Below are 14609 nucleotides of genomic sequence, written 5' to 3'. Positions count from 1 at the left end.
GCTTGTGTTCTTATAGTCTGAGGAGAAAGTTCCCTGAAAATGCCTATAGGAATGTTATAAGGCAAAAATAAAACATCTATGAGAAGTGTGAGGTTTTCAGTTAATTGATACTATGCAGGAGATAGAGAGAGAGAGATCTCTTTTCTGGATAGCATCAATTATGATTACAGAGGTTTATGGGGAACTTTCCTCAAACCAAAAAAAAATCAGTCTTAGCCCACTGTTGGTGTTATACTGTAGGTTTACAACTGCTTGTGGGTAGGAGTTACGTAAAGTATTTCAAGGCTGAGTGGATTGAAGGATTTATTCACTGTCTGTAGTTGTACAGGTGAATAATGTTTTGAGTGGAAAAGTACACCTAGTTGTGTGAAAGTTGAAGAATAGCCATGATGTGCTTATTCCAGGTAAAGCTAGAGGTATAAGTCAACCCAAGAAGAGAAATCTAATCTCTGGCAATCTGGTTATTGTTAAAGTAAAAAGAAGAAGCAAAGTGAGTTTTTTCATGAGAAATAAGATAGGACTGTGTTTTAATAGCATCAAAGTTCATTGAAGAACTAGAAATACCATATGGACATAATTGCCTTTGATAAGACAAAAGCAGATGAAAATCTTGAATAATAAAGATCTTTTTTTTTTTTGTTATACACTAAGGATCAGGGAAAGGAGAGAGTAACTTATAGTGCTGAACTTATAGTGTCAAGTTTAATAACTTGACAAACTTCTTGATCGGGTGTCAGTTTCAAGTGCAGTGGAGGCAAATTTCACAATGGGAAATTGAACAGTATGATTTATTTCTGCTTATGGTCCCATAGAAAAGAAATAGGAAATTTTTTTTTTGAGTCATTAGAGAGGACACAAAGGAAAAGTTTTAGTTCCTGCTGGAGATCTATTTGGAAACATTTGGGAGAAAATTTGGTGAAAAGGACAAAGCTCATAATAATGGTGAGTACCTACATTTCTGCTTGAAACATAGATTAGTCATTATTAATATGTTTTGGTATTAAAATATGCAAAAATTAACATGAAGAGAACTACATTAATAATACTCTTATTGATTGTTATTGTTGGTGTTTTCAGATTTTTTCCAGATAGGGAATTTGAAATAAGAAGCAACACCCACCACCAGGAGTGTTGGTGACAGGATATGAATCAAGTTCTCAGTAAGTCCACTGGAAGCATACATGAAGAGTCATAGTTACTACAGCAAATGATAATGCTGTTAAGAATGTTTATTATAGATAGTATTATCTATCCAGGAGAAAAGAAAAGTTTCATCCTAAATTCATTGTGATGCTTGAGCTATAACAGATTGCAGATTGTTTCTTTTATTATTATTATTATTATTTGATACCTCCAGGGAGTCCAAGACTCATCAAGGGATGGCACCCACTCTAGAACTCTCCATCTCCACCACTCAACCTCATCCACCAACTGCATCATCTATACCAATGCCCACAGTGGGATTCGAGCCCGCAACCTTTTTTTGGCTGAAGAGCGGATATGCTAACCACTCAGCCAAGCATGCCGGCAATGCCTGTGTAGTGTGCATTGACTCTTTTCTTCTGTATTTGATTAAGTTAATAATAATTAGATTTTAGACTTTAGATGCTTTTTTTTGAGATTTAATGTTTTCCTAGGATACAATCACTTGAAGATCAAATTCGTGAACTTGAAGTGAGGTCTGAAGAACAAATGAAAGAAGGAGAAAAAAGATTAAATGAAGCAATGGTAAGTTGTACACAATTTTAACTAAATAAACACAGTACAGTATACAGATTACTAGGCAAACTTTGAATAGGCTTTTGGGGGGGGGGGGGGGCTGAGTACACCAAACTACACTTGTTCTTTGGTCCATGTAGTGAAATAACACAATTGAAAGAACTAAATCTAAAAAAATGTAAAAGTAATCAATTAATATTACCACTAGTTTTGCATATTCTACCTTTTAGATATCTGTTACATCCAATGAAATATTCTTTTTTCTCTTTTCCCTTTGTTGCTGTTATAACTAGCTAGGGAGGGGTGAGACAAAAGTTTTAATAGCAGTCTCACTGATGATGAAAGGTTCAAAACCTATTGGACAGCATTGCTATGGAAAAATTTATTTCTGAGAATGAACTATGTGTGTCTGTGTATATATAATAATCATATATATAAATATTTATATATTATTCAACACAAGATGATAGGGTTATTATTATTCGTGACACCTCCAAGGAGTCCATAGACTCACTGCGGGAAGGCACCCACTGTACAACTCTGTCTTCACCACCAACACCAAACCTCTACTACCAATCATCCACACCAACACCATCTAATGCCCACCACCACAACTAGTATTTTTTGTCTGTAAATTGCGTGTGTTCTGAAGGACTGATTTGTCTGTATGCGGGATTTAAAACCCGAGTTTCTGGGAGAAAAAACTCCACTACTGCCATATGAGATCAGCTAACTCACCTTCGATTGAAAAAGTCCATATAAAAATTCCTCCCATCACGATGAGAATCGAACTCAGGCCTTTTCCAATCGAAGGGCGCAACGTACCATCGTTCTTCCAATTGCGCTACAGAGGTGCTTATTGATTGCAAAATTTATAATGTATTTGTGCTATAAGTGACCAAGAGAAGATAGAAGTTTCTTGGAGAAATTACATGGTTACTATTCCTCAGGGCAGATAATTAGGAATGAATGAAGGTTGATTAGTTAATACAGTGAGCCCAAAATTATATAAAAATTAGTGTTGAGAATTGCTTCTCAGGTTTTGAGTTACAGCAGTTATAGATGCAGGGTCATATTAACAATTTCCACAGTTATTTGTGGAAGAGTGAAGTCAGTAACTACATAAAGACAAGCATTTATCATCATTTCAAATTAGTGGTGTATATTTATAAGTTAAATTTTGTTGCTCTCAAACATTATATTTTGCTGTTTAATTTATGAAATGGACTCATATTTAAAAAAATTAATGTTGAAAGGGAAAAATGCCTAGAAATATTCAATTTGATCTAAAATGACATTTGCAAGATTTTTAGGACTTGTTTATAGGAATAATCATTTCTAACATTACTATAAATGTCTCTCTCTCTCACACACACACACCTAAGGTTATATGTTGATAAAAAAGGGGTACTTTTAATGTAAATTAAATTCATATTAAAAATGGAAAATATAGTCAACTCTTGCTATGGGATCACACAAACAGTAAATGTTCTTTAGAATAGCTGCACCAGGACCTTTTGATGATTAGGTGGTGGTGGAGGATATCCAGAGATGAGTAGCCAAGCTGGTGACTGGTCCATTGCATTTGTCCAAAGGTATGATGATAATATATAAGCAAGATTTCTTCCACCCCCCCATTGATTGATAGTGGTTGAATCCATACTGCTAGTTTTTCATAGTTGATAAGCTTCAAGATGACATAGAAGTTGAGTGTCAATGGTTTTCTCCATTACTTTAAAAAGAATTGAAGTGAGATAAATTGCATGATAATTTGATGTATAATTAAGACGAAAATACAAGATTGGATAGAAGAAAATGGGATACTGTATCGGGGACAGCATGGTTTTATGAAGGGTAGGTCATGCCTCAGTAACTTGCTCACGTATTATAACACAGTGACGGCTGAACTGGATAAGGGTAATGGGTTTACAGTGATTCTACTGGACCTTGCTAAGGCCTTTGACAGGATACCACATGGAATTCTAATCAGTAAATTGCAGCATATGGGAATGGACATAGGGTTGGTGAGATGGATAGGAGGGTGGTTGACGGAGAGATATCAGAGAGTGGTTTACTCAGGAGTAGAGTCCACAAGACGGCCTGTGACTAGTGGTGTGCCACAAGGATCTGTTCTTGGACCACTGCTGTTTAATTTTTTCATAAATGATATAGGAAAGGATCTGAGAGGAACAGTTCATTTGTTTGCAGATGATGCGAAGTTGGGTAGGGCAATAGTGAATGCAGATGACGTCAAAATTTTGCAGGATGATTTGGATAGATTGGAGGTCTGGGCTAAGGAGAATGGATGTCAATTTAATGTGGCAAAATGTAAGGTTATACATTTTGGGGTGAAAAGATTGGCAGCAGTTTACTGCATTGGTGGAACCGTGCTCCAGGAAATTGATGAGGCACGAGATTTAGGAGTGTTGGTGGATAAGGAATTGAAATTTAGGGGACACATTGCAAAAGTGGCCAAATCAGCTCATCAAATCACTTGGTTGCTGAAGAATACGTTGACAAGCAGAGACAAGCAGGTTATTGTTCCTCTGTATCGAGCCTTGATAAGACCCCATCTAGACTACTGTGCTCAGATTTGGTCACCTAGGTTTCTTCTTGATGGGGAGGAGGTGGAGAGGATCCAGAGGCGAGTGACCAAGATGATAGCAGGTCTGTGGAATGAACCGTATGAGAACAGGTTGAGGATTTGTGGGTTGCAAAAATTGGTTGATAGGCGGAGGAGGGGAGATATGATTGAGACATTCAAATTACTGAAGGGGTGCTTAAGGGTCAAAGCTGTATAACTGAGAGGAGACCTCCACATAGCCTTTAAAGGAATGCGGAGAACCGACCAGGGCTTCTGACCTAATGTCCAATCCTCACCTTCTCGTGGTGCACCCTGTTGGGTATCTACTTTGATACTGAACGAACGAGGATGGGCTGGCAATTTGGGATTTAGCCGACCAAATTGTATTCTTATTGGTTAAACCAAAATAAAAAATGATGGTACAACATGACAAAATTTCATGCCGGCTGGGGCGTCGCCCGGTTAAACAAGGCCCCCGTTGTTTTCGCCAGGGAACCAGGGCGAACAGCGAAAAGTCAGCTACTGGAACAAATCTGAAAACAAACCCCAACTCAACATCACCAGAGTTAAAGATCGGTACTATCAATGTAAGAAGCCTGAATGGCAAAGAAATGGAGCTAGCTGAGGAATTAGATAAGTACCAGATCGACATAATAGGGGTGACTGAAACAAAAAAGACCAAAACTGGTGAGATCTTTCTGAGCAATAAATACAAAATGTTATATTCAGGCAATAACAATCAAGGAAAAGAAGGAGTAGCCATAGTATTCAACACAAAATACGAGGCTAATCTTCTTGAATGGCAGTCAGTCTCAAGTAGAGTAATGTGGGCAAATATGAGAATGGGGAACTGGACAATGAGACTTATTTGTGCCTATGGTCCCACAGAAGGTTCTACTAAGGTAGAAGTGGAGGAATTTTTTGAGGCTTTAGAAAAAGCAACTGACACAATGAAAAAGGAAAAGTTGGTCCTTGTTGGGGATCTAAATAGTAGAGTAGGAAATGATTGTGAGACATACAAAAATATTTTGGGAAAATTTGGAGAAAAGAGCAAAGCTAATAATAATGGCAAATATCTGTTGGATTTCTGCTCAGGACATGGACTGGTTATTACTAACACCATGTTCCAACATAAAAATGTGCACAAATTCACATGGAGAGAAGAGGCTAGGAATAAGAAAAGTCTCATTGACTATGTTATTGTTGATAGTGATGTTTTCTCCCTGGTGCAGGACACCAGAGTGTACAGAGGATTTGAAATTGGAAGTGATCACTATTTAGTCTTGAGCAGGATAAAATTGAATTCCATATTGAAAAGAATAACATGTAAGAAAGTTTTAAAGCGAATAAAAGTTGAGCAGCTCTCAGATGTAAACTGTAGACTAAAATACAGAAATATTATTGAAAAGAAAATGAAAGAGTTTGAGAACAGGAATCAAACCTTGGAGATTCAGTGGCAAACTCTGAAGGAAACATTGATTGATTCTGCCAAAGAGGCATGTGGTGAGGTTGTGTGCAAAGATAAAAAAATCAGAACTCCCTGGTGGACACAGGAAGTTAAAGAGGCAGTGAAGGAAAAGAAGAAAGCATATCAAAAGTTCCTGGCAAATAAGTCAGCTTTTACTCTTACAGAATACAGAGACAAATGTAAGAAAGCTAAACAGTGTGTAAAACTAGCTAAACAAAAGTCATGGGAGGACTTTGGCAAGAATATAGAAAATAAATATCAAGAAGGTGGCAAAATATTCTGGAGGTTGTTGAAGAAGCTTAGGAATGGAGGAAAGAGTGCTGTAAAAGGAATTAGAGATGATAAAGGTGAAATGAAAACAGGAGAAAAAGATATCCTTGAAGTATGGAGTAATTACTTTGAAAAACTGCTAAATGAAACAAGCAGTGATGACAGCACAGTGATAAAAAACACTGACCAGGCATGCAGTCAGGAATACATATCCATACTTGAAGTAGAAAAAGCCATCAAAGGCTTGAAATGTGGAAAGGCAGCAGGAGTAGATGATATTCGACCAGAAATGCTGAAGTATGGTGGTATAAGAGTCTTACAGTGGCTGCACTGCATAGTTCAGAAAGCCTGGACAGAGGGACGAATTCCTGATGATTGGAGTAGAGCTCTCATAGTACCCATATATAAAAAGGGAAATAAAACTGAATGTGAGAATTACAGAGGTATTTCCCTACTGAGTGTTCCTGGCAAGATCTATGCAAGTATACTTGAGAAACGGTTGAGAAGAATTGTGGAAGAAAAGCTTGGTGAAGAACAAGCTGGATTCAGGCCAAATAGAGGCTGTCAGGATCAGATCTTCACTTTACGACAAATAGTCGAGAAAGCATGGGAATATAACAAAGATCTGTATTTAAGTTTTGTCGATTTGGAAAAGGCATATGACAAGGTGCCAAGAGAGAAGCTATTCAATACGCTGCAGTTATATGGTGTCAATGGGGCATTATATCAAGCAATACTTAGTCTTTATTTGAGTTGTGAGTCAGCAGTTAGAATTGAAGGAAGTACAGGAAGATGGTTTAATGTTAAATCTGGTGTGAGACAAGGATGTACATTATCCCCTCTGTTATTCATTATCTATATGGATCACATTATGAAGGAATGTGGTATTAAACCTGATATCAAAATTGGAGATGTTAATGTCAGCTCTTTGCTTTATGCGGATGATGTTATACTTCTAAATAAATCCGCTACAAGTCTACAAGATTCTCTGACTAAATTGAATAGCTGTTGTAATAGATATGGTATGAAGGTCAGCAATAAAAAGACAAAGACAATGAAAATAGGCAGAATCATTGAAAATGTCAACTGTGTTGTGAATGGAGAACCTGTGGAACAAGTAAAACATTTCAGCTACTTAGGCACAATTTTTACTGAAGATGGTAAACTAAATATAGAAATAGACAACAGACTCAGCAAAGCTGGTATCGTGGGAAGTCAATTGAATAAATTCATATGGAATAAGAAAGAAATTAGTCGGAACACTAAATTAGCTGTATACAAGACTGTGTTCAAACCAATTTTAACTTATGGATCTGAGAGCTGGGTCAGAAGTAAAACACTTGACCAATGACTAGAGACCGCAGATATGAGAGTCCTGAGAAAGATTAGAGGCGTGAACAGATGGCATCAATGGCAATATCATATTAAAAATGAGGATATTAGGAAAGAACTTGACATTGTCAGCATCCAGGAATGCATTAGCAGAGCTAATCTCAGATGGTATGGTCACTTAAATAGAATGGGAGAGGAAAGATTAGCAAAACAAGTGTTCTCTGCCAGGTTGGCAGGAAAACGACCCAGAGGAAGACCAAGATATAGGTGGATTGATACGGTACAAAGTGCCTTAGACGATAGAAATATAAGATCTGATAATGTTGGAGTCTTGACAAGTAACAGACTGATTTGGAGGAAAATTGTAGATAGGAAGTTAGTAATGATGTAATTTTTTCGTGTAGTACTGTCATATCCTGTACACCCCTTGAGGGTACATGGCAGGAATTTGATGATGATGATGAATTACTGAAGGGTTTCTATAAAATTAATTCAGAAGATATTTTTGAGAACAGGGCTGGTTGTGGGAGGACTAGGGGACATCCATGGAAACTGGGCAAAAGTGTGGTTAGTAAAGGTGTTAGAGCTGGGTTCTTTACTTTTAGAGTAGTGAATGAGTGGAATGCACTCCCTGAGTCTGTGGTGGATGCTGTGACAGTGAATGGGTTTAAGGCGAGGTATGATAGATACTGTATGAATGTCAAATAATTGTGATGAATATGATTTGGGGCCTCCCTCGATGAGTCTAATGACTCCCTGGAGTTGCCCGTAGTAATAGTAATAATAATAATAATAGAATACATGTTATAGTTGATTAACAGCTGTTTGCTTTCTACAAAAAAAAAAAAAAAAAAAAAAAAAAACCTTCTACAGTTGAAACATTGGATGCAAAATCATAGTGGTTGATTTAGTGAAAGTGATATAAATATTAATATAGTATTTATAATAATTTTTACTGAGATTGGTACTTTCATATTTCTTGGTGATGCAAGTGTCCACCTTCCTTGAAAAGAAATTGCCACTTCTTTGTAATGTTTATAATACATTTTTCATTTTAATTAATGTATTATAGCTATTTCATTTGACATTTGGAAAGACTAAATTCCAAATTTTATGATTTAGATTGTACCTCGGGTAATTTTAAATCCTGGTGCCCCAAACAGAAAAAAATATAAGGAAGAAATAAAGCAAGTAAACATTAAAATTGTGCAATGTAAAGTTCAGAAATGTGTGTGTATGTACATGCACAGGGTTAAGTCATTTTGCTTGATGAAACCTCAGAGAAAGGGTCCTTTCCTTCATGCTTACATGGTAATCAGAATACATTATACAAATCATGGAAACAACTACCATGCTAGAGTAAAACGTTAGTTTAATGTAAGCTAAAATAAACACTTGACATTTTGACCTTCACATTAAGGTCATCATCTGGAATATACACATATATACAAAGAAACAAGCTGCACTACAATCTCCATGGCATGCTAAAGTTACTGACCAACCTTAATGTGAAGGTCAAAATGTCGAGTGTCTATTTTGGTTTATATTAAACTAAAGTTTTGCTCTAACACAGTAGTTGTTTCCATAATTTGCATAATGTATTCTGATCACCTTGTAAGCATGAAGGAAAGGATTCTCATAATCCATGGAGAGGGTACTCACAAGCATTGCAATCATTACGGTAAGCTAAAGATATGCGTTTCTCTTTTGATCAATTAGCTGGCTTTTTTGAAGAGATGCAGAGACAGCAGTCTTATTCCTAACTGCATCAAGCTAAAAAAAGAAATTTACTTCTGCTAAAGCACTTCGTATCTATGCATGTACAGAGAAAGCTATACTTAGAGAACAAATTCAAATAGCCTGCAATAATCTAGCAATGATCCGAAATCGAGTTTTAAATTTTAAATCTGAACTCTCTAGTTATGTGAATCCAAATATTTTGAGTGTGCTTAAAAGAATAACTGATAATTCAGCTAAACATATTCTGGTGAGTAATAAAGAACAACGTAAGGTCAAATTTTATACTTTAAAACAACGGCAAAATTTGAATGTCAATCATACAAATCTAACCAATTAGGATATCTCTTCCCCTGCAAAGAACTCCAACAATGAACAAGAAACAAGTGAGACGAGGAGCGACCAACCACATGCAAGCAATAGTCATGTGATCAACCTGTCTAACCACACCTTAAATAACGGTCAACTTGCACTACTTGATAAAGGCCTAAACTTCGCAGTAGCACCTAGAACTATTAATAAACTGGATGTTATATACCACATAGAAAGAAGCATTAAATCTCTTCCAAATAATATAGTTGATAAAATTCGTTTAGAAACCAGCAATGTTTTGAATAAAAAGAAAACCATATGTAGCAATCTTACAAAAACAGAACTAGCAGCGATCAAGTCATTAAAAGCTAATCAAGATATAATTATAACAAAATCGGACAAAGGTAATGCAATAGTCATCCTTGACAGATCAACTTACATCAATCAGATGAACCAACTAGTCTCCGATAACAGCACCTATCAGCTTGTGAACTATAATCCGACGAACAGTATAAAGGAAAAAACTGTGAAATTACTTAAGTCTGTCACTTCTTGACCATCAGAGACTGTTAAAAAACTTATACACCCGTTCTCCCAGAATATACGGTGTTCCCAAGGTACACTAACTTAACATTCTGCTTCGGCTGATAGTTGACGAAATAGACAGCCCTAATTATCACCTAGCCAAGAAATTAGTGTCCACACTCAAGGAGTTGGTAGGTCATTCCCCCTCCTATATAAAGAACACACAACACTTTATAAACAAAATTGAAAACATAACACTCGGCAAAGATGATTTATTAGTCAGTTTTGATGTTTCTGCCCTTTTCACAAATGTCCCAATCAATGACACAATTCCTATCCTACAGAACAAATTTCCGCCCGACATTATGGCTCTTTGTCCACATACTACATTCCGGTTACTTCATGTAGCAAAATAAATTGTACCTACAAAAAGAAGGTATGGCCATGGGCTGACCTCTATCCCCCCAATTGCTAACTTTTATTTGGAAGCTTTTGAGCAACGTGCTCTTGATTCTTTTACTCTAAAACCTACAGTTTAGCTTAGATACATTGACGATGTTTTCGTTATCTGGCCACACGTTCGCCAAACTTTAAACACATTCCTTAGCCACCTGAACAAACAACATGAGCACATTCACTATTGAAATTGAAAATCAGAACTTGCTCCCTTTCCTGGATACGCTAGTCACGTCCTCCCTCAGGCTGTCTATCCTTCACTGTTTACCACAAGCCTACACATACTGGCCAATATATATACACATGCTAACTCATATCATCACCCTTCGCAAAAATTTGGAGTTATTAACACCCTCAAAAACAGAGCTATAACAATTTGCTCTAATGAAGAAGCTCTTAAACAAGAATTAAAAATTATTAGCAATACATTTATAAATAATGGCTATAGCAGAAATGCTATTAATAAAATTCTTCGTAAAGCTTCATCAAAAAATAATATAGATTACAATAAAACTATAGCTATCCAATACATTAAAGGGTTATCAGAAAAAATTAATGGAATCCTACCATTATAATCTTAATATCATTTTTAAACCACCTTTCAAATTAAAAAACATATTCAACTCTTCTAAGGCTCCTCTCCCTCCATTGGCACATCCTGGAGTTTATTGCACCTGTATAACTTACCTTATTGGGGGAAATGGACGTATAATCCCTATCTGTAATAAAATAAATAAATAAATAAATAAAAAAGCACAAATGACACATTAAATTTAACAATTTTGGTGAAGCAGGCCTCTCATATCACGCTCTTAACACCCTTCACCAAATTGATTGGAAAAGTACTTGCTTATTACATAATACAGAAACTTGGTATGAACAAAAATTTAAAGAAGCCTGTGAAATTTTGATTAACCATCCCAATCTTAACAATAATCGTGACATAAAAAGTTCAAAAATTTGGATGAAGCATACATTCTGTCCACTTAGTTTCCAGCATACCCTGACTTTAGGACCTGAAGCAATTTTTCAGCTTTTATTGGCCACTATCCATACCAGGCTGTAATTTATATGTATACTTATATAACTAATAAATTTTTATTTATTATTTATTAATTTTTTTCCTTTTTGTAAACATGTTGCTCCCAGCTTAATTTAATTTTGTAACCTAATGGATAATAATAATAATAGGACTCTAGCTTTGATGTAGTAAAGTAGTTTTTTTTTTTTAGAGAAAGATGTTGGAAGTTTTTTTTCACTTGGTTAGACTATAAATTTATATTTAGTTTAATCCTTTATCCAAGTGTAAGCAAAGAAAGTTTGCTCCTGAAGTATCTTCACGACTGGGGAAACTTGTGGCAAGGGTAGACAAACTTCACATCACTTGCCTTAGTATCCCATAATGCAAAGCACATCTCCTTGCAGACATGTATAATGCTATGCATAATGGAAGAGTCACTAACCATACCGGTTTCCCTGTTTAAGTGCGGGCTTACCTCTCCAAAAACTTGTGGGATCCCCCCAGATAACTCAATAATGAGCAAACAGCAGGATCAAAAACTCAGCGTTGTTCCCCTCAGTAACAGGCTCACCCTGTCACCGAGAAGAACTCTCAGCATTGGCTCTACCCTGTGGCAGGCTCATCCCACCACCGAGCAGAGCTGCTCATATTTCATCTGAGGTCACATTATTGTAATAAATAAGTAGATTACTAAAACATGATCTGCCTATAGCAAATCCATACTGTCCATCAAAGATAATACCATTGTTGTCAACCCAACTCTGGATCCTAGTTCTCACAAGCTTCTCCAACAATTTAACTACAACACCTAACATGCATCAGTTATCTGCCAATATAGAAATATAAGAATTCCATTGGTATTAGGATATTACAGAAAATTTGTGAAGAAGAATAAATCACATAGAAAGTTCTTGATTAAGTCAGCATGTGATTTTTGAGAATAAAGAGAAAATGTACGAAATCTGTGTAAAAATAGTAGAAAATTTTGGAAATGTAAAAGATAAGTATGAATGTGGCAAAACGCTGTAGAGTGTATTGAAATTATAGAAAATATCATAGAAGAGCAATTAGAAGTACTGTGTGACCACAAATGTGAGACACCTCAACACTTCTATGCATGGCAGAAGGCGGCGAATCCATTCCGATAATAGGGTAATCAATACGTTTTCGTGGGATGAGTATTTATTATTATACATCAGAAAATTAGAAAATGCACATGATTTCATGTGTTGGTGACGAATTTGTACATCACCTTATTTCTTTCTCTCCTTTAACATGAATTGACTCTTCTTGGCACATTGCCAGATGAGGTTCTCGTATCTGTGGTCAGCAGTACATATCAATACATAAGGTAGAAAAAGCCATAAGAAACCTAAAATATTGAAAAGTAGGCTGAATATCATTTATTCAGCCTGTAGTGAAATATTTGGCATAAACAAAACTTGGTTAACCAAGAATAATATGCAGATAAATATAGATATATGCAGATGATGTGAAGCTGGGAAGGGTTATTAGTAATAGTGCAGATGCGGCAGCCCTGCAAGAGGATTTGAATAAACTAGACAGATGAGTGAATTATAGGGGTATCAGTTTAATGCAGCAAAATGTAAAGTCTTGAAGTTTGGTATACATCAATGGGAGGCTGCATCTCAATTGGAGGAGCTGTACTGAAGGAAGTAGGAGAGACAAGAGATCTGGGGTAATGATTGATAGAAAACTGAAATTCAGAGAACATATCGCAAAGGTGGTGAAAGTAACCCAGTGGATTGCTGCAATACTAAGAAGGACGCTGACCTGCAGAGATAAGAGTTATCATTCCATTGTATAAGACCCTGATCAGACCACACTTAGACTATTGTTCCCAGAATTTGAAGGGAATAAATTAACTGTGGATAGGGTACAGAGGCAGATAACAAATATGGTTTCAGGACTGTACAATGTTTTATGAGGATCGGCTAAGGGAATATGGACTGCAAAGTTTGATAGATAGAAGAAGGAGAGGTGATATGATTGAGACTTTTAAACTGTTGAGAGGCAGTTACAGGGTAGATGTTGGGAGTTCTTTCGCTTGGTGGAACAGCAGGAAGGAGTGATGACAAGGGGCTATCCCTGGAAGTTTGAAAAGGAAGCTGTGAGCAAGAGGGTGAGGAGTGGGTTCTTTGCATGGAGGTGGTTGAGCCGTGGAATGCATTGCCTGATACAGTGGTGAGAGAAGAATGGTCAATGAGTTCAAGGAGTGGTATGATAGACTGTGTTTCCTAGAAAGGATCTTCCCCAATGAGTGTTTTGACTCCATGGAGGTGAGGCCTGAATAATAATAATAATAATAATAATAATAGTGATAATAATAATAAATATAGTAGTAATGGACTTTATTGGGAGGATAGAAAGGAGAAAAGAGGAAATTTAAAAGAATAAAGCTTGTAGCTCAATTAGTAACAACAGTTCTCCTTTTGTTGGATTGCTTCAAGATTCTAATCCCTTCCAGGAGATAATGAGCCTAAAAGGACTTTTCATCTGAAGGTAATTTAGCTAGTCCTTCTCCCGAAAACTTGTATTTTTCTGGCTGGTTTGTCTTCTTTGCAGACAAACCAGCATGTATTCTATATAATCCTGTCTACAGTCATAGCAGTCTGTAGATAGAATTAACAGTCCTATTATAATATTAACAAGGTTTTTATAAAGCTAGGCTACTTAGCCATTTGAGCCTAATGCATAAGAGGAAGAAAGGTAGAAAATGGTAGCATATGTGATGGCTTTGGTGTACAAGGTTGAAATAAACGGAAGTACAGTTGACCCTTGAACAACGCAGGGGTTAATGGCACTGACCTTCCGCATTGTTCGAAAATCAGCATATAACTTTTGACTCCCTAAAAACTTAGCTACTAATAGCCTACTGTTTACCAGAAGCCTTACCAATAACATAAAAAGTTGATTAACACATATTTTATATATGTTTGTATGTATACTATATTCTTACAATAAAGTAAGCTAGAGAAAAGAAAATGTTATTAAAGAAAATCACAAGGAAGTGAAAATACATTTACAGTTGGGAAAAAAAATTGACAGCCTATTTTTCTACCCACTGCAGGGTGAAGGCCCCTCTCCCACTGCAGGAGGATTTGGGTCTACTACTTCCATTGTGACCCAGTCCATATTGGGAGAGGACAATCACAAACATCCAT

General features: G+C 36.4%; 1 protein-coding gene across 3 annotated transcripts in view; it reads left to right on the top strand.

Moving 5' to 3' along the window:
* The window catches only part of LOC150107977 (rab11 family-interacting protein 4-like), a 186317-nt gene that overhangs the window by 102022 nt on the left and 69686 nt on the right, over positions 1–14609 (top strand). For all 3 annotated transcript variants that reach the window (XM_090415498.1, XM_090415499.1, XM_090415497.1), the window contains exon 8: positions 1638–1728. In XM_090415498.1, coding sequence (XP_090271624.1) covers positions 1638–1728 — 91 coding nt within the window. The remainder of the gene's footprint in view (positions 1–1637; positions 1729–14609) is intronic.

The sequence above is a fragment of the Typopeltis vanoorti genome, chromosome 3, assembly GCF_054136105.1.
Source record: "Typopeltis vanoorti isolate ZY-2024b chromosome 3, IOZ_Tvanoo_1.0, whole genome shotgun sequence".
Classification (NCBI taxonomy): domain Eukaryota; kingdom Metazoa; phylum Arthropoda; class Arachnida; order Uropygi; family Thelyphonidae; genus Typopeltis; species Typopeltis vanoorti.
Note: the sequence above shows the minus strand (reverse complement) of the source record. Positions and strands in the feature narration are given on the sequence as shown.